Source organism: Myotis myotis, unplaced genomic scaffold, assembly GCF_014108235.1.
Source record: "Myotis myotis isolate mMyoMyo1 unplaced genomic scaffold, mMyoMyo1.p scaffold_m19_p_8, whole genome shotgun sequence".
Classification (NCBI taxonomy): domain Eukaryota; kingdom Metazoa; phylum Chordata; class Mammalia; order Chiroptera; family Vespertilionidae; genus Myotis; species Myotis myotis.
In genome coordinates, this window is record NW_023416390.1 from 11,106,361 (window position 1) to 11,132,054 (window position 25,694).

General features: G+C 40.4%; 1 protein-coding gene across 3 annotated transcripts in view; it reads left to right on the top strand.

The window, feature by feature from the left end:
* Nucleotides 1-1,406: 1,406 nt before the first annotated feature.
* LOC118661721 (cytochrome P450 20A1) overlaps nucleotides 1,407-25,694 on the top strand; it is a 37,980-nt gene continuing 13,692 nt past the window's right edge. The window contains exons 1-8 of one of the 3 annotated variants that reach the window (XM_036320044.1): nucleotides 1,407-1,555; nucleotides 4,837-4,886; nucleotides 5,736-5,902; nucleotides 9,724-9,866; nucleotides 12,299-12,466; nucleotides 15,212-15,290; nucleotides 18,916-19,031; nucleotides 20,169-20,223. In XM_036320044.1, coding sequence (XP_036175937.1) covers nucleotides 1,484-1,555; nucleotides 4,837-4,886; nucleotides 5,736-5,902; nucleotides 9,724-9,866; nucleotides 12,299-12,466; nucleotides 15,212-15,290; nucleotides 18,916-19,031; nucleotides 20,169-20,223 — 850 coding nt within the window. In that variant the 5' untranslated portion in view covers nucleotides 1,407-1,483. Of the gene's footprint in view, nucleotides 1,556-4,836; nucleotides 4,887-5,735; nucleotides 5,903-8,552; nucleotides 8,760-9,723; nucleotides 9,867-10,687; nucleotides 10,766-12,298; nucleotides 12,467-15,211; nucleotides 15,291-18,915; nucleotides 19,032-20,168; nucleotides 20,224-25,694 lie in introns of those variants that run through there. The other 2 variants (XM_036320045.1, XM_036320046.1) reach the window with 2 other exon arrangements.

Consider the following 25,694-nt stretch of genomic DNA (forward strand, 5'->3'; position numbering starts at 1 on the left):
GCGTTTTACCTTTGCTATAGATGCCAAAAGATTTGCCATTTTTAATGCTATGTTCCATGCATAGTCATAAAATTAGTTTATTATAAAAGCTCTAAAATGCAATTTCTCTTGCTGAATTGCTGCCCCTCCCCTTTGGTCACTTTGTATTATTAAAGCTATAAAATCTACAAATACTCGTAGGACGCTTGCACTAAATGGAGTACCCGCAAATAGTGGGCTTTGCCTTACATTATCCTTGTCAAAACTCCCGTGAAAGAGGAGGAGCAGTGCCAAATAGAATACTGGTTATTTGTGCAAAATAGAATATCCGATTTAACCCTATAGACAATTCTGTGTGGTATTATTTCCACGGTTTTGCACAGAGATGGAAGTTTAGGGATTTCAATAAATTTTACCAAAAGTCTAGCCGAGCCAGGAAATCTTGCTCACCATGAGCGTCAGGGGTTCACATCTACCACTTCAAACATCAATTCTTTTCGAAACAAGGAACATCTAAAGGTGCTTCACTCTGGACACCTCTAAGTTCAGTTACCCTACATCAGTGGCTCTCACTGCGTTTTACAGCTTTATTAAAACACGGATTGCTGTGTGCCCCAGGCCCTTCTCTCTCCTCCTTACCCCCTACGTCTGATCCTGTAGATGTTGAGTGGGATGGAGAATCAGCACTTCCAGAAGGTTCCCCAGCGATGCTGCTGCTGCTAGTCCAGGGAACCACACTGTGAGAATCATTTGTTGTTCTAGAGCAGTGGTTCTCAACCTGTGGGTCGCGACCCCTTTGGGGGGGGGTCCAATGACCCTTTCACAGGGGTCGCGTAATTACATATTGTTTTTGTGATTAATCACTATGCTTTAATTATGTTCAATTTGTAACAATGAAAATACATCCTGCATATCAGATATTTACATTATGATTCATAACAGTAGCAAAATTAGTTATGAAGTAGCAATGAAAATAATTTTATGGTTGTGGGTCACCACAACATGAGGAACTGTATGAAAGGGTCGCGGCATTAGGAAGGTTGAGAACCACTGTTCTAGAGGCTCTAATCTTAAATCCACTGGAAAAAGTGTTGGTCAGGGCAGAGCGATGATAACTGCTAATGGTTTTCAGAAGCCTGGGCTCTGCTTTCCACAGGGACTCCGACCCTGCATTGTGGGCGTGTCCTGAAGTCCTGGCGGTACCCCGGGCTGGGGTTGCCGTCACCCCTTCACAATCCACCGGCCTTTCCGCCAGCCCTGGCCAGGCCTTGACCACGCCCCCACCAGGCCCTGGTCCCGCCCCTTTCGCCCTCTCCAGGCCTTAACCACGCCCCACCAGGACCGGGCCTTGCCCCTCCCGCCCCGCCCCCGCCAGGCGTTAACCACGCCCCCGCCAGGCCCTGGCCCCGCCCCCGCTACCCATTCGCTCCTTCCTCAGGTCCGCCCTGGCCGAGGCGCGGCTGCGGGAGCTGGGGACCCGAGACGTGGCTCCGGGCGGAAGACCATGTTGGACTTCGCGATCTTCGCCGTTACCTTCTTGCTGGCGCTGGTGGCAGCGGTGCTCTACCTCTACCCGGTAACCGCTTCTAGGCCTCCAGGGCTCCGGCCGCCGCCCCCGGCGCAGTGTGCCCGCGTCCACTTTATTCTGCCCGCGGTGGCCTCCGGGGGCGGGCGCGGCGCGCGCAGCGGGACCGGGGAGTGCGGCGCGGGCCCGGCCAGTTCTCAGGCCCCGGGAAGCGCGGGCCGGGGCGCCGGGGAGCCGAGGGAAAGCCGCGGGGCCGGGGGCGGCGGGTGTTGCGGGCTGGTCCTCGGGTCCTTGTGACGGGGCGGGTCTCAGGTTCTTTGGGTAACTCCTCGCAGGGACTCTGTCAACCCCAAATTTCATTTTCTGGTTGGGTCTGGGAGGAAACTCCGGGGCTCGCCCCTCCCTCCTTTCCTTTCCCGAGGATTCTTCCGCCGTGTGTGTGTGTGTGTGTGTGTGTGTGTGTGTGTGTGTGTGTGTGTGTTCGTTCGGTGCCCTTTGAAGCGTTTGAGCGTGACTTGGGCACTGCCCTCTGTCTGGGGCCTCCTGCCCGTCTTACTGCTCTACTTGCCCCTGTCACCCTCGGAGGGTGGCCCCGAAAGCCAAGGAGGAATCGTCTCTGAAACGTGCTCTGCAGACAAGATAGCGGTGTGGAGTAGCTGCTCAGCACCAGATACACCACTGGGGATGGGGGCACCGCAGACAGTGCCCATCTGGCAAATAGGCCGGAATAGTGCAACTGCACAAGCTGGAATTTCCGGTATATCTTTTTAAAAATAGATTTTTAAAAAATTGATTTCAGAGAGGAAGGGAGAGGGGGGAGAGAGAGAAACAGCCGTGACGAGAGAGAATCACTGATTGGCTCGCCCCCACTGGGGGTCCAGCAGAACCCGGTGGGTGCCCTGACCCGGAATGGAGCGTGACCTCCTGGTTCAGAGTGGACACTGAGCCACGCTGCGGGCTCCTCTGTACCCTGTTTTCTCCTCTTTTTATTTCTTCACTTTCATTTTAATGGGATTTCAGAAGCAAGAATAGATGAACGCTACCAATCTATAATGTTTAAAGGGAAGTCAGGAAACTTGCTTCAGTGATTAATAATTTCAGCCTCGCTCCAGCCGGTTTGGCTCAGTGGATAAAGCCTTGGCCTGCAGACTGAAGGGTCCTGGGTTCGATTCTGGTCAAGGGCACATGGCCGGGTTGCGGGCTCGGTCCCCAGTAGGGGGTGAGGGAGGCAGCCAATCAATGATTCTCTCTCATCATTGATGTTTCTATCCTTCTCTTCCTCTCTGAAATCAATAAAAAAATATTTTAAAAGTAGTAATTTCAGCCTAGAAAATAAAAATAGGATTTTAAAAATATTCTCACCAGAGGATATGTTTTTCATTGATGCTAGAGGGAAGGGAAGGATGAGGGAGAGAGAGAGACCGAAAAAACATCTATCATTACCTCCGGTAATCGCCTAGACCGGGGATCGGATCTACAACTTGGGTGGGTATATGACCTGACTGGGAATCAGACCTGTGACCCTTCCCAGCACAGGACCCAGGACACTCTACCCCTCTGTGCCACACCGGCCAGGGCAATAATAAGACTTTTTATGTCACTGACTATCTTTTTCAAGTTACAGGGTTTCTTCCATCCTTTTCCCCACCATTTATAATAACTTTGAAAAATATTTATTATTGATGAGACGATTACAAAATTATACATTGTAGGTTTCATTGTTATCCTTTAAATGCAAGGTACACACACTATTGTCTAGATCAGTGATGGCGAACCTTTTGAGCTCGGCATGTCAGCATTTTGAAAAACCCTAACTTAACTCTGGTGCCGTGTCACATATAGAAATTTTTTGATATTTGCAACCATAGTAAAACAAAGACTTAGATTTTTGATATTTATTTTATATATTTAAATGCCATTTAACAAAGAAAAATCAACCAAAAAAAATGAGTTCGCGTGTCACCTCTGACACACGTGTCATAGGTTCGCCATCACTGGTCTAGATAGCATTCTTGTAGTAATTAGTAGAAACTATAAAACTCTTTAGTTAGTCCCCTTCTACCTAGTATTTGTCTTTTGGCATACATACCCCAAAGGAGGAAAAATAAAGTTGTACAAAGATTTTCATAGCACTGTGTGTAATAATGAGAAAACTGAAGAAAGAAAAGAGCCCAGATATTTTATGACAGTAGAGAAGGAAAATGATTAAGCAATTCTGGCTCCATGATGGAACATAGTTTTCCTTTACATGTTCAAATAAATAAACAAGATTCTTTTATTTACATAATGTTAAGTAGAATATGCCAAGTAGGTAAACTCTGATTAGTACTACTGAAAATCATTGACAACATTCAGAATTGATTCTGGAGTTGATATTTTAGGTTTATTTTTTTCTATAAACATTTAGTTTATTTAAAAATTATTTTAGCCCTGACCGGTTTTGCTCAGTGGATAGAGCGTCGGCCTGCGGACTGAGAGGTCCCGGGTTCGATTCCGGCCTGCGGACTGAGAGGTCCCGGGTTCGATTCTGGGTATGTACCTTGGTTGCGGGCACATACCCAGTAGGAGCTGTGCAGGAGGCAGCTGATTGATGTTTCTCTCTCATCGATGTTTCTATTCCTCTCCCTTTCTCTCTGTAAAAAATAAATCAATAAAATATGTTTAAAAAAATATTTTATAAAAGTCTTATTATAAAAGTGATATGCTGGTTGTAAAATCAGAAAAAACACTGACCCCAAGCACAGCAACCATAAACCTGATTCAAAATTAAAGAAAATTAAAATTCCCCAGTGACATTGATTTATTTTTCAAGCCAAGCCAGTTGGGACCATATATAAAAACTGAACAAAGAAAAATGTACTTGTTTATGTATTAATTTATGTAGAATGGATGTTAAATCTTCAAACCCCTTAGATTAATTGGCACAGAGGAAGACAAATGTCCTTTTAAATGACAAAGAACCCAGTTTTTGTATTTAACATAGGAATAATTCCTGAGATTCAACCAAATTGGAAAGCCATTATTTTTTTTTAATATTTATATTTTATTGATTTTTTACAGAGAGGAAGAGATGTTTTATTGAGACATCGATCAGTTGCCTTCTGCACACCTCCCACTGGGGATGTGTCCGCAACCAAGGCACATGGTCCTGACTGGAATCGAACCTGGGACCTCTCAGTCCACAGGCCGGCGCTCTATCCACTCAGCCAAACCGGTTAGGCCCGAAAGCCATTATTTAAGGTCCTGCAGATGTCTTAGCAAAACACATCTGACTTATGGGATGTATGATAATTCATTATACTAAATGAACTATTGCAAAATTTTTCTTTAAGGCTTCCAGACAAGCTGCAGGAATTCCAGGGATTACTCCAACGGATGAAAAGTGAGTAATTACTTTTTTGGAATCAAGTAGAGTCAATTCTTAATTTGGTATGGAGACTAAGTCAAATTTTTAGAATACTAGCTCATTTAATTCCTTATTTACTCTTTTTTTTTAAATCCTCACCTAAGGATATTTTTTTTGGCATTGATTTTTTGTAGAGAGAGTGGAAGGGAGGGAGAAGGGGGAGAGAGAAAGAGGAATATTGATGTATATCATTCACTGCATGTTTATTGGTTGTCTCATGCACGAGCCCCAACAGGCTGGGGATCGAACCTGCAACCAAGATAATTGCCCTTGACCTGGAATCGAACCTGAGACCCTTTGGTCTGCAGGCTGATGTTCTAACCACTGGGAAAACCAGCCAGGGCTCCTTTATTTACCTTTAACTTACCTCTTAGCATACAACCTAAATTTCATTAAGAACAGAAAGGAAGGCTGTATAAATAAAAACCTTCAATTTCTGTCATTTTCCCTTAATTAGAGAAAGTTGACAATAGAAAGACAGGACTAAGATAGAATGATGAAAAATTGCCATAGCTAGTCTGATGTTTTTCATCAGTCTCTGATGATGTTCATTGCTGCCTCAGAATGAGGTGCTGCAAAAAAATTTTTTTTCCAGTTTCAAAATCAGATGTTTCTTACTTGGTTTGAAGTATTATGAACTCTAAAAATATCAGACAAATCTATGTCTAAATATATCTTTAGAAAGCAAGAAGTCAAATATAATTGAGTTTTGGGTTTTGCAGTAATTGAATTTCTTATACCTTTGGTTTCATCTCTTGACACAGTTATTTTTCTGATTCTTCCAAGTTAATTTGATTATTTTGTTCAATGTTGCTCTTTTCTCAGAGATGGTAATCTTCCAGATATTGTGAACAATGGAAGTTTGCATGAGTTCCTGGTAAATTTGCATGAGAGATATGGGCCTGTGGTCTCCTTCTGGTTTGGCAGGCGCCCAGTGGTTAGCTTGGGCACTGTCAATGTGCTGAAGCAGCATATCAACCCCAATAAGACATGTAAGTTTAATTTTCTTTCTAATTAGCCGATCCATATCTTTTAAGAATAACTGTCTTTAAATAAAGAGCTATACATTGTTTTTGAATAGGAATAGCTAACATTTGTTGAATGCTTTATCCTATGGGCCAAGCATTGTGCTGAAGTTTTTATATTTATTACCTGATTTAAGACACAATATTATAAAATGATTATTTTTTCACATATATATATTAATTATATGTTTCTCTATATAAATCCTATATAATAAAAGCCTAATATGGTAAGTGTCCGGTCATCCGTTCAACCAATCAAAGCATAATATGCTAAGGCCGCTCAACCGCTCGCTATGATGTGCACTGACCACCAGGGGGCAGTAATTTGACCGGTCGACCAGTTGCTATGATGTGCACTGACCACCAGGGGGCAGATGCTCTGACTGGTAGGGTAGCTTGCTGCTGGGGTCTGGCTGATCGGGACTGAGGATGATGGGCCGGACACGCCCTGGTGCCCTCCCGCGGTCCCCCCCAGCTGGCCAACCTCCCACGTCCCTCTCTGGCCCTGATTGTGCACTGGTGAGGTCCCTCGGCCTGGCCTGCACCCTCTCGCAATCCGGGACTCCTCAGGATGTCAGAGAGCTGGTTTCAGCCGGATCCTGCTCAGCACAGGAGCTGCCCCCTGGTGGACAGTGCGCTCCCACAAGGGGGAGCGCTGCTTAGCCAGAAGCTGGGCTCATGGTTGGTGAGCGCTGCAACGTTGGCCGGAGCCTCTCCTGCCTCCGCTGCAGTGCTAAGGATGTCCCACTGCTGCTGTCAGTCAGACATCCCCTGAGGGCTCCCAGACTGCGAGAGGGCCCAGGCCAGGCTGAGCGCCCTCCTCCAAGTGCATGAATTTCATGCACTGGGCCTCTAGTACATATATAATTAAATCCCAATGTAAATTTTTTGGGGAACCTGAAAAAATAGTTCCAGGGTACATCTGGAAGAATGGATGTACATGAGCAGCCAAGAAATATCTAGAAAAAAACATTAATGAGGGCAATACCTCTACCATCAGACAGAACAGTGTATCATATAGCTAGATTAATTTAAAGAATCTTGTACTGTGATAGGACTAGACAGACCAATGGAATAGAGTAATTAGTCCAGTAGACAAACCAAGTATACATGATAAAAATAGCATTTTATGATAAAGGGAAAGCTAATAAATGATATTGGGAAAACTGGTTAGCTATTTGGGAGGAAAATATGCTTTATTCTTTATCAAAGAAAATTCCAAATGATTAAAATATGGAGTCATGAAAGTAATAGAAAAAAATAGCTAAATATTAAATTTTGCGGGTGGTATTGATAAACATCCTTTTCTTACCATGACATGAGATCTAGGACCCATCAAACACAAATTGGATAAATCTGTCTACATAAAAATGAAAAATTGTATTATAATAGAAACCTTAAAAAAGTATGAAAAAGAGAGAAATGGAAAAATGCTGGCCACTCATTACTATACATAGTGTGTATTAGTTAATGACTATCCTATATAATAAAAGGGTAATATGCAAATTGTCCCCTTAACCAGAGTTTGAACAGGGGTAGGGCTGGCCTGCCAACCGCCTGGGGTCCCTCTCCCTGACCAGCCCTGCCCCCGATCAGCCCCCACACCCCGATCAGGGGCGGGGCCAGCCAGCCAACCTCCCATGTCCCCTGCCCTCTCTGCCCCCATCGGGGCGGGCCTGCCAGACCTCACCCATGCATGAATTTGTGCACTGGGCCTCTAGTATTTTTATAAAATAAAAAAGAATGAAAAAGTTTAAAAGAAATGGGAAAACTATTTCCCACCCATATATTTATAAAGTAAATAAAAACAAATAAGAAAACCCGGGTTGGTGGTTCAGCTGGTTGGAGCATTGATCTGTACTCTAAAAAGGTTGTGGGTTCAGTTCTGGTCAGGGCACATACCTAGGTTATAGGGACACATACTGGAGGCAACCGATTGATACTTCTCTCTCAACCATCAGTGTTTCTCCATTCCTCTCTCAAACCAATAAACATATCCTCAGGCAAGGATTAAAAATAAATTGTTAAAGTAAATAAAAATTTTTAAAAAACCTAATAAGAAAAAAATAAAATGCAATTGTAGGAAAATGGGTAAAAACAAGGTAATTAAGAAAGAAATATAAATGGCCAATAAGCAAATTTCAACCTCACTGATAATCAGTAGTATGCAAATAAAAATGAGATTTTTCCCTCTCTGACTAAAGAGATGAAAAATATTGACCAACTCATTATTGATGAAGGAATGGAGCAACATGGAGTATAAATGGTTTACAAACCTTCTGGAGAGAAGGTTGGCAGTAACATTTGACTTAGCAATTATAATCCTCAAGAATTTATCATGAATTGCTAATCACATAAATGAGAAAAGACATTAGCATTATTTATAATGAAAATTTGAAGCAAACATATACTTACTAATGGCTACATAAAAGAATACTTTTAATATTACTTTCAGGCTTAATATGATGATACAGATATGTTTTATTTTGTTTACCAAATACTTGTATAGCAATTACTATATGCCAGCAATTTATTCTAAACCTTTTATAAGTGTTAAATCATTTAATTCTCAGAACAACCTTATGAAATAGGTATTATGTTTATTTCTATTTAACAGAAGACAAAATTGAGGTTAAGAGAAGTTAAATTATTTGCCCAGGGTCACACCACTAATTAGTGATGGAGCTGGGACTTGAAGCAAGGCTGTCTGGCCTGAGTTCATGGCCTTAATTACTGAGCTTTCCACATCATAGAAAGATGGCTCTGCCAGGAAATACATTGCTGAGTAAAACCAGATGTGGTCTCTGTCCTGTGGAGATTATAGGTTAGTGTTGGGGACGGGGGAGCATGTAAACACCGAGGAAATAAATGATCACACTAATGAACTGAGACACGTGCTCTGAAAGAAGGGGCTGTAGTTCTTTGTGAAGTCTGACAGAATGTTCTCTCTCTTAAGAAATGGTAACAGCTCTAAAAAAGATCCCTAAAATGTTTATCTGGGTATCTCTGTGGTGAGATTTAGATGTATTTTACTTTCTTTTTTAATTGTTTACCATGACAGTGTATTTTTGTACGTATGTGAAAACAAAGTTATTAAAGAAACACTTCAAATAATGGATAAAGGAGAAAATAATTTTTTTTGAACTCAGCTAAATAATTTTAACTCAAACACTTGACCATTACACAGAATCATCAAATTTGCTTTAAAATCAGTGGCATGAGCTTTGTTGTTGTTGTTGGTAATCCTCACCCAAGGATATTTTTCCCATTGATTTTTAAAGAGGGAGTGGAAGGGAGAGAGGGAGGTGGGAGAGAGAGAGAAAGAGAGAGTGAAAGAGAGAGAGAGACAGACAGACAGACAGACAGACAGACATTGATTGGTTGCCTCCCACACATGCCCCGACCTGGGCCGGGAAAAGAACCTGCAACCCAGGTACCCTTGCTTGACTGGGAATTGAACCTGAGACCCTTTGGTCCGCAGGTTGACGCTCTACCCCTGAGAACACCAGCTAGGGCATGAGGCTTTTTTTTAGAAGTCAAAGATATTGTTGTCATGTAGGTAGAAAGTGTATGCATGTATTAATGGTTTATGGTGGAATTCCCAGTCAGGATATTGTACTTATTCTTGACAATTTTCATTGCCTCTTAAGGGAGTTGTGGGGGGAAAAAGTTGCCATGCTTTCCGTTACAATCCCATAATTCCCTGATCTCTATGTCCTTTTGCTGGAAGTTCTGTTGTTGTTTGAGTGATTACTTTGACTTTGAAATGTTTAATTTGTCTGTTTCAGTGGACCCTTTTGAAACGATGCTAAAGTCATTGTTAAGGTATCAATCTGGTGGTGGGAATGTGAGTGAAAACTACACAAGAAAAAAATTGTATGAAAATGGTGTGACTGATTCTCTGCAGAGTAATTTTGCTCTCCTGCTAAAGGTAAGGTGATAAGTAGTTTGGCCTAGAGTTCTGCAATTCAGATAACATATTTTTTAACTGTTGTGTGTTGTTTTCTTGCTACTTTTTTACTTGTCTGTCTAAGCTGATCTTTATCGTCCTGAAATTCTAAAACAAAACAAACAAAAACAAAACAAAAAACTTAACACCCAGACTCCCTATATAAATGGAAATTATGGGAGTGGAGAGAACCTGAAATTTTTTTCTATATCAGTAGATTTGTCCTTTGTTTTCAGGCCAGACTTTTAACCACTGTTTCCTAAAACATGGTCTACGTTTACCTGAAACTCTCTCTTGTTAAATATGTAGATTACTTGGAATCTACTGGGATGAATTGAATCACTGGGAAGGGATCTGACCTTTTGGGGGAGGGGTGGATCTGACATTTTTAAGGAGCTCCACAAATGATTTACAGAGTGTGAAAATAATACTTATTAATACCATTTCCTTTTTGTCTGAAAGGGACCCTGTGTGCTTTCTGTTAGTTCTCTGTATCTTCATAGGATTGTTACAAACCTTCACCCTTAAAGTAGTATTGCTAGTCCTACCCACCCTTTTTGTTTGCTATGGCTGTCCTTGCCTCCTGCTTTGCTGAGACAATAGAGCCCCTTTCATGTGACTGAAGAGTACTGCTGTCTATACCAGTGGTTTTCTTTAAGAGAATAGCTGCTTACCTAGAGTTACCACCCCGAATTAAGTTGTATATTTCATATTGACTTACTAAACCTTTTGCCTTTATTTTTTTGGAGGGGGGCGGTCCAGATCTGAGTTCTGTTCTGACTCTTCTCTCATCTTCACAAAGCTCATCCCGTGTGTTCTGACTCCTTCCTGTCTTGACTGTCTCTGTTCCAAGGCTGAGTGTAAACCTCCACTTTAATTCTGTGAGTGTAACTTCTCTCTTCTGTGTGCTTTAATCTAATATTATGCTGTGACTTTGAGTCTAAATTTTGATTTAACAAGTACTTCTGGATTTTAGAATTTATGACTGTCCTTTTAATTGACAGCTTAGTGATAATATTAATAGCCAAAATTATTGAGTTCATTGGTTCAATAGCTTCATGAGCTCATTTAATCCTCATAAGAACTTTATAGGTATGTATTGTTATTTCTCTTTTTTTAGATGAAGAAACTGAAGCACAGAGTGGTTAAGTTACTTGTCCAAGGACATATAGCTAGTAAATAGTAGGACTAGGATTTGATCCCAGTCAGTCTGGCACATTGCTGCTCTATAGCTTGATTCTGCTACCCTGGAATGTAGTTTTGTTTGGCTAGCGATTTTTTTTTCTTCTTTTTAAAAACCTTTTTGAGTATTGCAGTCACAGTAATATCTTAATGTAAGGTGGAATTAAAAAGACTTTGCTTTCTCTGAAATTCTAATATTTTTGCTATAATTACTGATTAATTACCTAAAAACTTTTTTCAAAAAGAAAGTTTGTATTCTTTCAGAAAACTGATATATACTCTAAAATCTTATCTTTTGAATTGTAAGTCAGCTTCTAGGTAGACTGACTTGTTTTCTCTAATATAATTTTATGTTACTTGAAATTAATATGGTATTTTAACATGAACATTCTGAAGAAGTAAGTTATTGTGTATCATGTGTCCTTATTCAGGATAAATGATAAGATTAATAGCATATATTTTTATGGTCTTTATAGTTATGTATCATATATATGTAATTTATTTATCATATAAATATAGCTAGTAAAAGAATATTCCAGCATAAACACATTCTTGTTATTCAACCACATGGTAGTTTTTCATATAAATATACATATATCACACATGGCAAAATTAGAAAGGATATTTTAAAAAAAAGTGTATTATGAATGAAAGCATTTATCATAGATTTGGACATTTCTACCAATAATAAGTTAATATATAACACCGATCTGACTATCAAATGAAGCTCATCAACAGATAGAATTCCCACCTAATATAAACTAGTCAATATTCACATAATCCTCTAACAGAAGATCTAGACCTGTTTGCCTAGAGAAAAATCCTGTATGAGTTATTTATGGTATTTGCATTGATTTAGAGAATAAGGTGCAAAACAAGTGGATTAAGCCATGAGCAAGTCAAAAGTCAGTTATGTGATGCAAGTGACAGTATTGGTAACAAGATTTTTATGGTCATAGCTATATTAAATTAGATACTAAGAATTTAGCCTCTTAATTTCCATTAGCCTTAAGATTTTACCAGCCTTTGAACTTTTAAAATATATATTTTGTTGTGGTGGTGGTGGTCCTGGTCCTGTTTTGTTTCGCAAACCAACCCTTTGACAGAATCTGAATCTAAACCACTGAGGATGTAATTTTAGGTGGAGCCACTTAGCCTGACAAATTAACCAATCACTTGAATGCTTATTCAGGAGAGAACAATAAATCATGTGGGCTTCTGTTCTCTTTCAGCTTTCAGAAGAATTATTAAATAAATGGCTCTCCTACCCAGAGTCCCAGCACATACCCCTTTGCCAGCATATGCTTGGTTTTGCTATGAAGTCTGTTACACAGATGGTAATGGGTAGTACATTTGAAGATGACCAGGAAGTCATTCGCTTCCAGAAGAATCATGGCACAGTAAGTCCAGGACCAAATTTAAAATTATTCTCTCATCAAATTAGATAGTTAAATAATGTAGATTTTGCCTCTCAAGAATAAGGTTTAGCCCTAGATGGTTTCGCTGAGTGGATAGAGCGTCAGCCTGTGAACTGAAAGGTCCCAGGTTCGATTCCAGTCAAGGGCACATGCCCAGGTTATGGGCTCAATCCCTAGTGGGGGGCTTGCAGGAAGCAGCCGATCAATGATTCTCTCTCATCATTGATGTTTCTAGCTCTCTCTCTCCCTCTCCCTTCCTCTCTGAAATCAATAAAAATATATTTTTAAAAAAGAATAATGTTTAAGGTTCTATAGTATAGAATTTCACTGTTTGGGATTAAAAACAACAATGTAAGTGAAGATAATTGTCTCTTTAAAAAATTTAAATATTACTTTTGAAATTTAAAAATTAGATAACTAAATAAATTTTCTTTTAATACCACATATATTATGAAATAATACTGAATTCTAGAATAAAGAAAAAACTATATTTAATAGTACTAGACTATGTCCTATGTAGAAAGGAATTAAAGCTAATGAGCAAAATAATGCTAATGGGATTAATATGATTTAAAGAAGGGCTAATTCAGTTTAAAATTGATTTACTAGTGCCCTTTCTAGATTCACATATGGAATTGATTTTTCTCTATTTTTTTTAAAAAAATATATTTTTATTGGTTTTAGAGAGGAAGAGAGAGGAAGAGAGAGAGATAGAAACATCAATGATGAGAGAGAATCATTGATTGGCTGCCTCCTGCTTGCCCTCCACTAGGCATGTGCCCTGATCAGGAATCAAACCGTGATCTTCTGGTTCATAGGTTGACACTCAACCACTGAACAACACTGACCAGGCAGAAATGTATATTTCTTAACATTAGTAGAAGTTGTCAAAGAAAAGTTTTCAGACTATAAATGTTGGAGGTAGTAGGAAGGGCACCAGGTGTGTTAGACCAGTGGTGTCAGATCAGACCTGGGTTTAGCAATCTCAGTACTTGAGTGTAGCTAGGAAAGAATTCAGAGCCAAGACTCAAACTATAAGAGAACCTTTATTTGGAAAAATCACAGAGGTAGAAGTAATTCATAGAAGAAATGGGATTAGGAAACAAGTTATAGAGGCAAAGGAGGGGCCCTTAGCGCTTAGAAGTGAGGAAGGTCAAGGTGATGCACATGTGGGGAGGAAGAGAGGAGATGAGAGGTGGGGGAGGACAGGTGAAGGGGTGCTCTGGGAGGAGAGTGCACTGGATCCTCTATCTTAAGGGTTTTAAGGGTAGAGATTCAGGGGAGATCCCAGGGGAAGGTTTCAATAGAATATTCAGCAGCTTTCCAGGTGTGTCCTTTCAGGGTCCAGGTCTCCACAGATTGATTGGTCAGTGCCAGGGCAGGGGGTCATTATCCAATGCAGCTTGTCCTGAGGTCAGCCTTGGTGTCACTTGTCTGGTTTTGCTGCTTTTCTGGGCCTGGAGCTGAAATATAGCTGAGGACTAGATGTTATCTCTAGGGAGGAAAGGCCAGGGTATCCAAACCCCATGCATGACCAGGGATAAGCTAGTGGAGGAAGAGTCACCCTGAGGGTGAGGTCCCACCCTACATTTGTCCTTTGCTGGGCATTCGAGACTTTTCACCCTGGTGACCTTCTATACCTAGCCCATCCTCCCTACTCTGGCCATGTCTGTCTAACTGCCTACCACATAAACATGACTTGAAATCCTACCTCAAATGATCTTCCAATGTTTGAAACACCAAGGGGTGCATGTCACCGGGAATAATAACCACGTTGTGAATGCAGAGGTGATAACAACTTCATCATGACCACTTCGTGGCTGACAGCAGCTGGGAGCCGGCCTCAGTTGTAAGGTGCATACCGACTGCACAGATGTTGAGTGTGAAAAATGTACACCTCACATTCAGTCGCTGACTGTGTTTCTCCAGAAACATTGTCCCAGTTATTTTCTCACCAACATTAGTGTGCTCTTTCCGTGTGCTTTTGACATTTAGAATTATTGGTCCTTTAAATATTTGCCTACTTAATTGTTCAGAAATGATTTCATGATTAAAATATATAATTATTCTATTGTTTGTGAGGTTACACATTTTTTAATATTTTTGTTGAATACTTGTGTTGTTTTTTTGTGGGGTGCTTTTTCATGTCTTTTGCCCATATTTCTTTCTTTCTTTTTTGTTTTTTATTATTAATCCTTACTGAAGGATATTGTTGCCATTGATTTTTAGAGAGAGTGGATGGGTGGGAGAGACAAAGAGAGGGAGGGAGGAAAGAAGCGCGCGCGCGCGAGAGAGAGAGAGAGAGAGAGAGAGAGAGAGAGAGAGAGAGAGAGAGAGAGAGAAACATCGATTAGTTGCCTCCCACACACACCCCAACCAGGATTGAACCCGAAACCTGGGTATGTGCCCTGATCCAGAATAGAACCAAACTGGCAAGCTTTGGGTGCATGGCATAATGCTCAACCAACTGAGCCACACCGGCGAGGGCAGAAAAGGAACTTTGGACTTTTCAGTTATAATTAATTTGAAAGTTTCTTGATGAAAATTATTAAAATATATTTGTCCTATTCTCATAGACTATGGAGTAAATGATTATGTAGCTTATTTAAAAGTGAGAGCTTCATTATAAGTTCTGTTCGTGAGGCTGGAGTTCAATTATTAGCTTAGATTGCTTTATTATTTAGAAAATCTACATATTAGATAGTAGGTATGTTTTTCTATTTTTAGGTTTGGTCTGAGATCGGGAAAGGCTTTCTAGATGGATCACTTGATGAAAGTACAACTCGGAAAAAACAATATGAAGATGGTAAGTTTTGCCACTCTTAATTTCTAGTGAGGATAAAAGGATATGTGCTTTATTTTAATAGGGCTATTTCGGAACAATGAAATTATAAATCATGGGTTTTTTCTCTCTCTTCCCCCCCCCCCCCCCGCCCCTACATTTCCCATAATGGAAGTTCTTAAACAAACGAGAGGAAAAAGCAGTGAATTTATAAATGGAATTCTAGCATTCACCACAGAATGAGAATGCTGTAGAGTTGGAATAGCCTACAGGATTAATGGAGAGTGTAAGGGTACAACCCTAGGAAAGCATTTTGATGACACATGGTAAGATTGATAAATGATGGCTCAAATTACCTAGCAAGAGAAAAATATTTCTTGAATATTTCTGTCCCTGCTGTTTCTGCAAGTAGAAAACCAGAAACAATATAAATGTCCAACAACATAGGAATTGTTAAGAAAATCATATCAATATAATTGAATATTTTGTAATATTTGTAAAAAATGTTAGCAACATAAAAATTATTGCCATTATAACATATATAATTTTGAAAACAATATTTTCAAAAATGTTTGGCATTGGTTACAACTTTGTAAACTCAGAAAAATAGCAGTTTTAGTTTAAGATGGCTCTCCCAAGTTATTCTCCCCCTTTTTATTTTATTTTACATATTCTGTCAATAATTTAATGATTGTAATGCTTTCATACCTGTATTCTGAGCTGCTTCAGTCCCTTTTGGAGGTAGGCTGGGGTAAGTTAAATCCATAGACTGCATTGGAACAATGGGTTGTTTTCCATATAACAGTACTGCTCCTCAGGATTCTCTTCCTTTATTCTTCCAACGAATGTTTACTGAGGCCCATATGTGCTGGGCCCTCTTCTTTGTATAGAAGACAATAATCCCTGTCCTCACGGGGCTGACCATTTCAGTGATTCCTTTGATGTCCAGACTAAGTCCAGAAAAGCCAATTTAATTGATATGTTTTCTGCTATCTAGTTTTTGTAACCATTCTGATTATCTCGATGGATGCATTTAGAGTACTCCCCTTAATAAAAAATTTATTTCACAAACATTGATTCAATTAATATAAATGGAAATGAATAACTTATAATTTTTTAGATTCTAAATAAAGTAGATTGTATAACAAAGCAAACACAAATTCCTGTCTTTGTGGCAGCACATTCTAGTGGAAAGAGGCAGACAATAATCTAAATAAATAAACGCAATAGTGTGTTAAAAATGCAAAGTGCTACGGAGAAAATTAAGTCAGGAAGCGGGATAGGGAGTGCTAGAGGTGAGGAGGTTACAATTTTAAATAAGGCCATTAGGAAAGGCCTCACCAAGTTAGGTGACTTTTGAGCAAACAGTTGTAAGAGGTAAGGTAACTGTCATGTGGACATCCTATGTCCAAGGGAAGAATATTCCTTTTAGAGGAAAAGTAATTGCCAAGTCCTTGAGGTGGGATTCTCCGTGGTATATTTGAGATATAACAGGGTGTGTCTGTGGTGAAGTGAGTCAGAGAGGAATAGGAGATGAGTCTAGAATGACTGGGGATAGGGACAGATTTTGTCTGGTTTGTAGGTCATTGTGTGAATAGGTTCTTACTATGAGATAGGAAGCCACTGGAAGGTTTTGAGCAGAGTTATGATCTGAATTATGTTTTTTAAAAAATATTTTTTATTGATTCCAGAGAGGAAGGGAGAGGGAGAGAGAGATAGAAACATCAATGATGAGAGAGAACCATTTATCAGCTGCCTCCCACATGCCCCCCACTGGGGATCAAGCCCACAACCCAGGCATGTGCCCTTGACCGAAATCGAACCCAGGACCCTTCAGTCCACAGGCCGACGCTCTATCCACTGAGCCAAACCAGCCAGGGCTGCATTCTGTTTTTAAAGGATCACTCTGGTTGCTATGATAGGTTGGAGGTACCCAGAACAGAAGTGGGAAGACTACTTAGGGAGCTATTGCAATAAACCAGGCCAGAGAAATAATGTGGTGTGGACTCAGTGTCAGGCAACAGAAAATATAGCAAGAAAAAAAATAAGGGAGAATAATTCTGTATTTGGAAGACAGACCCACCAACATGGGCTGACAGATTAGATGTGGGGTATAAGCGAGAAGGAGGATACCCAGATTCTAGGCCAGTGATGGCGAACCTATGACACGCAAGCTCCTTTTTTTGGTTGATTTTTCTTTGTTAAATGGCATTTAAATATATAAAATAAATATCAAAAATATAAGTCTTTGTTTTACTATGGTTGCAAATATCAACAAATTTCTATATGTGACACGGCACCAGAGTTAAGTTAGGGTTTTTCAAAATGCTGACACGCCGAACTCAAAAGGTTCGCCATCACTGTTCTAGGCCTAAGTCATTGGAAATTAAAGCTATTGGGAAATAAGATGGACAGACTAGGAAGATCAGCTTTGAGGGGAAAGATCAAGGGTCAGTTTTGGATATGGTATGTTTAATATGTTTCAGACAGCCAAGAGGAGATGCTGAGATGGTTATAAGATACATGAGTCTGGAGTTCAGGGGCAAGGTCCTGACTGGAAATATAAATTTGCGAGTGTTAAGTACATAGATTGTATTTAAAGCCTTGGGGCTGGTGATCACCAATCTAACTGAATGTAAATAGCAACACAGAAGAGTTCCAAAAACTGATATGTTACCTTGGACATTCTACCATGAAAAAATTCTAGAGATGAGAAGGAATTAACAAAGGAGACTGAGAATGGGCAGGTAGGAGAGTGGGAGGAAAGCGTGGAATCTGGGAGAGTGTGAATCCTGGAAGCCAGATGACCAAGTGTTTCTTGCAAGTAAGTGGTCGACATCATCAAGTGCTGTGATAGGCCAAGTAAGATGGGAACTGAGAAATGATCTTTGGATAATTCTTTTGATTGTTGGATATCAGCTACTCTATATCTTTTAGGTTTTAGGAGTTTTCTTTATATATATATATATATATATATATATATATATATATATATATATATATTTTTTTTTTTTATTTTTTATTTCAGAGAAGAAGGGAGAGGGACAGAAAGATAGAAACATCGATGATGAGAGTCATTGATAGGCTGCCTCCTGCACGCCCCTCACTGGGGATCGAGCCTGCATCCTGGGCCTGTGCCCTGACTGGGAATCCAACCATGACCTCCTGGTTCATAGGTCAACATTCAGCCATCGAGGCATGCTGGCTGTGTCCTTTCTTGTTATTTCACATCTGTTTCTGTCCCTAAACTGGGTGATGCCTGATTTGAGAGAAGAATAAAGTTAAGAGGACAGAAATTAGAAGTGAGGTGGATAATATCAGTGGAGAGGTATATGTGTGTGGAGGCCTCTAAGGTGCTGGCATTGTCCTACTTCTTGACCTGGGTGGCAATATTATGGGTGTTTGCTTTGTAATTATTCCTTAGATGGTGCATATATATCTTATGTACTTTTTTGTACACGTATAAAATTTAGTGAAGAGAAGGAAAAGAAAGTAGATGAATTTAAACATAAATTAGCTTTTTAAAAATTGTTGGTTACTACTTTACCTTTGAAAATTTTATTCTGTAGTAATAGCATTGTACAGAAATGTTTTAAAGTTTAATCTTTACAAGTGCATATATTCTAAATTTTTTTTTTTCTTCACTAAGCCCTTATGCAACTGGAATCTATTTTGAAGAAAATCATAAAAGAACGAAAAGGAAAGAACATTAGTCAACGCATTTTCATTGACTCCTTAGTACAGGGAAACCTTAATGACCAACAGGTAATGTAATTGTTAAACATTTTTCAAATAAAACATAATCACACATGTATAGAGTGTGGTTTTTATTCATTTAATCTAGATGACCTCCAAAATCCAATGGCTTTCTTTTACTGTACATCATCCATAAACAGTATTCATATTTAGTCTCCTCTTATTTAGCTCTTTGAAGCAGTTGTTTATCATTTAATAACTAGAGGCCCAGTGCACGAAATTCATACACTCGAGGGGGGCGGTTCTCTCAGCCCGGCCTGTGCCCACCCATGGGGAGTGGGCCTAAGTTATTAGTTGGACATCCCCCAGTGGGTTCCTTAGCACTGCTGCGGAGGTGGGAGAGGCTCCCGCCACTGCCACAGCACTCGCCAGCTGTGAGCCCGACTCTGGCTGAGCAGTGTTCCCCCTCTGGGAGCGCACTGACCACCAGGGGGCAGCTCCTGCATTGAGCATCTGATCCCTTGTGGTCAGAGCACATCATAGCGACCAGTCATTGTGCCTTTTGGTTGACTTGCATATTAGCCTATTATTATATAAGATCTGGAAGCAAATATTGAGCCAAAAATCTCTGATCATAAAATAGGATGGCCTCTATAAGCCTTTATCGACTAAGCTGCTCTGCCTGCATGACCAGATGTGCAGCTTGGCTTGTTCCAGTGTGTGTCTGTTCCCCCCAGCACACCTATGGTGTTGTCAGGCAAAAGACAGGAGGGGAGCCATTTTTGCCACACCCTTTTATTCCGCACATGCAAGTCTTCCTAGACAGAAGTGGCGTTTTGGTGTGTGTGTGAGTGCAGGCATTGAATCAGGCTCCCAGGACAGTGAGTGGCAGGCTTTCCGTGGTTCCTGAGGCTTCATTGCTGCACCAGGCCAAGCCAGAAAGGGAGGACTGAGCCAGTTTATTTGCAAAAATTACCCTGAGACAGTAATATAGATAAATGTTTACTGCATGGAAAAAGGCAACACGATATTTAGATTGGTTCTTATATAGTTTTTTTAACTGAAACATAATAAAGACTTAGTTATGAAACATAATATAGACTTTTCCCCTTACCTTGACCCCTATTACAGAATAGGTTATTTTAGTAGGGCCTGATACAGGCCACCTTGCATTTCATATTTTCTAAACTTCACTTTGTTTTCTAGATCCTAGAAGACAGTATGATATTTTCTCTGGCAAGTTGCATAATAACTGCAAAATGTAAGTATTCCTTGAATCCTTCTGGAGATAGAGTATAAAGTATACAAGGCTAAAGCTATTCTAAAATAAAGGAAACACTCTTTATAATTTCCCCCTCTTCTTTTTTTTTTTTTTTAAATATATTTTTTATTGATTAAGATATTACATATGTGTCCTTGTCCCCACGTTACCCTCTACCCCCCCACCCCCCCCGCTCATGCCCCCACCCTCCCGTTGTCCATGTCCATTGAGTAGGCCTATATGCTTGCATATAAGTCCTCCGGTCGATCTTTCCCCCCTACCCCCACCCTCCCCTACCTTCCCTCCAAGACCCGACAGTCCAATCAATGCCTCTCCGTCTCTGGATCAGTCCCTGTTCATCAGCTTATGTTGTTCATTATATTCCACAAACGAGTGAGATCATGTGGTATCTATCCGCTCTCCAGTTCCATCCATGCTGTGGCAAATGGTAAGAGTTCCTTTTTCTTCTTCCTCTTCTTAAAGAATACCTTTCAGCATTTCATATAATGCAGGTTTGGTGGTGATGAACTCCTTTAGCTTTTTCTTATCCGTGAAGCTCTTTATCTGACCTTCTATTCTGAATGATAGCTTTGCTGGATAAAGTAATCTTGGTTGCAGGTTCTTGCTATTCATCACTTTGAATATTTCTTGCCACTCTCTTCTGGCCTGCATGGTTTCTGTTGAGAAATCAGCTGACAGTCGTATGGGTATTCCCTTGTAGGTAACTGACTGTCTTTCTCTTGCTGCTTTTAAGATTCTCTCTTTATCTTTTGCTCTTGGCATTTTAATTATGATGTGTCTTGGTGTGGTCCTCTTTGGATTCCTTTTGTTTGGGGTTCTCTGCGCTTCCTGGACTTGTAAGTCCATTTCTTTCACCAGGTAGGGGAAGTTTTCTGTCATTATTTCTTCAAAAAGGTTTTCAATATCTTGCCCTCTCTCTCCTTCTGGTACCCCTATAATTCTGATGTTGGTACGCTTGAAGTTGTCCCAGAGGTTCCTTACACTATCTTCATATTTTTGGAATCTCTTTTCTTTTTTCTTTTTCGGTTGGGTATTTTTTGTTTCTTTGTATTTCAAATCTTTGACTTGATTCTTGGGATCCTCTTGTCTGCTGCTGGATCTCTGTAAATTATTCTTTTTTTCAGTCAGTGTATGCTTAATTTCTAGTTGGTCCTTTTTCATGTCCTCCATGGTCTCACTATACTTATTGAGGGATTCATTAAATTTATCGGCGGTTTCCATAAAATTCTTGAAAAACCTTATAAACGTGGCCTTGAACTCTATATCCAATCGTTTTCTTTCCTCCATTTCTGCCATTTGTGACCTGTTTCTTTGTCTCCACATTTTGGCAGCTTCCCTGTGTTGATAGAGTGGCCCTGCGCGCCAGGTGTCCTGTAGGGCCCAGTAGCTCAGCCTCCCCAGTTACCTGGGGTGGACACTCTTGGTGCACTCTTGGTGCCTTGGTTGTTGTAGAATCACTGGGAGGAATTGACCTCCAGGCCAATTGGCTGTGAGAATCAGCTGTGTCTAAAGTGGGAGAACTTCTGTGCTGAAGACACCCTTCTGGGGCAAGACTTGCTTCAGTGGGGCTTTGGTGCTCACTGAGTCTGCTCCCTGAGTGTGTCCCTTATGGATCTGAGGAGTTGCAGTCTGGATGGTCCCCCTCTGACCACTGGGTACAGTGGCTCCTGGATCTAAGGAGGTGCTAATTCAGCCTCTGCCTGAGGCCACACAGCAGGAGCCACAAAGAGGCTCAGCTGTGAAGCAATGCAAGCCGCTGCGGGGCCTTGGGCCTTCTCTAGGAAGTTCCGGGTCTGCCTGGCTCGGCTGCAGTTAGGTACATTCACATGCAAAAGCCTCTGCCGCAGCCTGGGTGGGGCGGGGTCTCAGGGAATCCAAGGGCGGATCAAGGAGCTATGGCTGATTCTCCGCCCGGGAGTCGCGGGTCTCAGTGACCCGCTAATTGCTGCAAGCACCTCTGAGGGAAAGCCGCCTTCAAGTTCGCCCGCTGCCGGACAGACCAGCTTCTCCCCGTATGAGTCCTGGGTCCCCAGAGACTTCCCGGAACCGGAGTTCAGAGCAGTCGGGAGCTTGTGATTCAAAAAGACAGCCGTGTCCTCAGGTGCCACCCCCTTTCCTCGCGCGCGCGAGCCGCCGTACCTCTGCACTTCACCTCCGCAGCACCTCTGGCTCTCAGCGTGCTTTTCTTTCCTTCTAGTTGTAGAATTTACACTCAGCCAGCCTTTCTGTTGTTCTGGATGATGTTTGCTCAGTCCTTTGCGGTAATTTTCAATTGTTGTGTGAGGCGACAATTTCCCGGTGTTTACCTATGCCGCCATCTTAGTTTCTCCCCCCTCTTCTTTTTTATTCTTGTTTGCAAGACTTGATTCACACAGGCACTTTTTAAAAACCCCGGGTGTTGTATGCCACCTCTGAACAGTGTCATAAAGATTTTGACACGGTTTGTGGATTGTGAATTCTAGTTAGTGCTTTAAAAATGAACCGCTGTTGGCACCTTTCCAGCCGAGCAGTGAGCGTTTCAGTTTCCTGCTGGGGCATTTCACTTTGACTCCATTTGGGCTGCGATTACTAAGGTCTCCCAGCAGAAGAGATGGGTCACAGGATTCATGATTCAGAAGCACTCTTTTGTCAGATTGAAGGTGCTTTTCTTTCAAAATCTAAAATGGGTGTGATAGGTTTCTAAGTTTCCTTACTGAATTTTAGTTTAGCAGAGTACCATTCATTCATACGGTATTTATAAAAATTTGTGTATATCTATAAAAATATAATAACATAAAATGTTAAAGGAAGTATTAAAATATTAGTTTAAAACCCAAAAAATTCATGTTCACTTGAAGGATTCATTTACAACTCTTTCTGTTGAAGGACCTTTTCTTAAAAACAAAGACTACAAATACAACTCCCCATCAATTTTTCTTGCTGTAAAATTTTCAATATTAAGAGAGGTCCAGATGTTATAAATTAAATGGAATTAAGGTAAGCTTGTGTAAATATGCTGTATTGAACCTTTTTATTTTTAATCCTCACCTGAGGATATATTTTTATTGATTTTTCATTTTTAGAGTGACAGAGAGAGAAAGAGCGAGAGAGAGAGACAGACAGACAGAGACATCAGTTGCCTCCTGTATGAGCCCCAACTGGGGATCCTGAAACCTAGGAATGTGCCCTGACCAGGAATTGAACCCAAAACCTTTTGGTGTAGGAGACAATGCTCTAACCAACTGAGCCAACCAGCCAGGGCTGTATGGGATCTTTTTAAAAAATGCTTAAACTTGTTTTAACATTTTATTGCATTAAAATATATTTTTGCTAAAGTCCTTAAAATAAATCTGAATCAGTTGTCCTTTAGATATCATAAAAAGTGATAATTTCCAAGGTTGAGTTAACATTTTAATCTGATTTGCTGTTTTTAGGAGAAATTTTCAGAGGATTATTTATTTGCATTGGGCTGGTTATTTTATTTTATTTTTTCATATATTTTATTGATTTTTTTACAGAGAGAAAGGGAGAGGGATAGAGAGTCAGAAACATCGATGAGAGAGAAACATCGATCAGCTGCCTCCTGCACACCCCTCGTGGGGATGTGCCCGTAACCCAGGTACATGCCCTTGACCGGAATTGAACCTGGGACCCCTCAGTCCGCAGGCCGACGCTCTATCCACTGAGCCAAACCGGTCAGGGCGGGCTGGTTATTTTTAAGTCACTTCTGAAGTTTTTGAGAGGCAAGATAGGCCGGAAACCATCAAGTTCCTCCTCTGCTGCCGACTTAGCCTTGAGCCAAGGTACTGACCTCTGCATTGTCTCCTTTTCTAAAATAAGGGTTTGGCTGTGGACGACCTCCAAGGTGTACCCTCCAACTATAAAATCATGTCTTGGTTCAGCAGTGTAATTAAAGAATGTTCAGTGGCTTAAAATCACACTTTTAAGCTGTCTCCATTCATACTTTATTTTTAACAGAGCTCTGCAAAAGAACCAATGTTGAAATTATGAAGCTTGTACAGTGATGTTAATTTTTAAATGACCATTTAGTCAAGCTGGGTGTACATGTGCCTACTATATTCAAATTTTTGTGTTAACTCTTTCAGTTTTTTACTATGCAAGTTTGTAAAATTGCATACATATACATATTGTACACTATCTGCACTAGTTTTCATGTCACTCGTCTTTTTTTCATCTTAAAATCATTTTTATTTTTCAGTTACAGTTGACATACATTATTATGTTAGTTTCAGGTGCACACCCCAGTGATTAGACATTACATAAGTTACTAATTTTAGTTTAGCAGAGTACCATTCATTCACACAGTATTTGATAAATCTTGCACCCATCTGATACCATACATCGTTATTAGAATATTTTTTACTGTATTCCCTATGCTGTGCTTTACATCCCCATGACTATTCTGTAACAACCAATTTGTTCTTCTTAATTTCTTCACCTTTTTCACCATACCCTCACCCCCCTCCCATCTGGCAACTGTCAAAATGTTCTCTGTGTCTGTGAGTCTGTTTCTTTTCTGCTTCTTCATTTATTTTGTGAAACAGAAAGTCTGCAGTTCACTCAAAAGCCATAAGAAGGAAGCATATGTAGGAAAAAGTTAAGGACAGGCAGTTACTCATCATGTGCCTTTTTTGAACTCTAGATGTGAGCAATTATCAAAATAATTGAGGACCAGGTAGCTATTGATTTTATTAGTAATATTTAGTACAGAAAGTGAATTCTGTCTTTTCCAAGCATGGGAATTGGATAATATGTGAGTTAACATTTAAATTTGAGACAAATTTATAGCAGCCCTTACTAGCTCAGGAAAGAAATATTAAGTAGAGGTACAAATTAGTAAATGTATTTTGAAAAGTACTTGGCATAGAAAAAGTAGAGCTGGGTCAAACATAATCTAGGGAAAGAAGTACTATATAATGTGGATGGTTTAATTCTTTGAATAGTTGTAATCCCAGTGGATTACTAAAGAAAATCTAACTACTTTATTTTCTCTGTTTTATGTTCATCATGTAATTTTCTTACCTTTTCATTGCCACAGTGAATATAATCCATAAACCATTTTAACCAAAAGTAAACCATACGCTAGTGATTTTCCAATTTTGGTGTTCATGAAAATAATTGTGGTATTTGTTAGATGCTTCGATCCTACCCTAAACCTACTAAATCAGAATCTGTGGGTGTGAGGGGATTTTTGCGAACCACTGTCCTAAGCAATAACCAGTCCCAGTTCTTAAGCCAGTGTATCTACTCTTACAAGTGAAAATTTAGAATATTGACTTGTAGGTAAAGCTCCTGCTACTTTGATTTGTATGAGTCATTTCATTAGGGCTCTTGAGTGAACTGATAAATCAGTATTTTATTTTACAAGGGTGAGTGAACCAGACAATTGACAGCAGTGTGGAGATTGCGGGGGGCGGAGGGGGGGGGAGCGGGTGGAGGTGGAAGAAGGT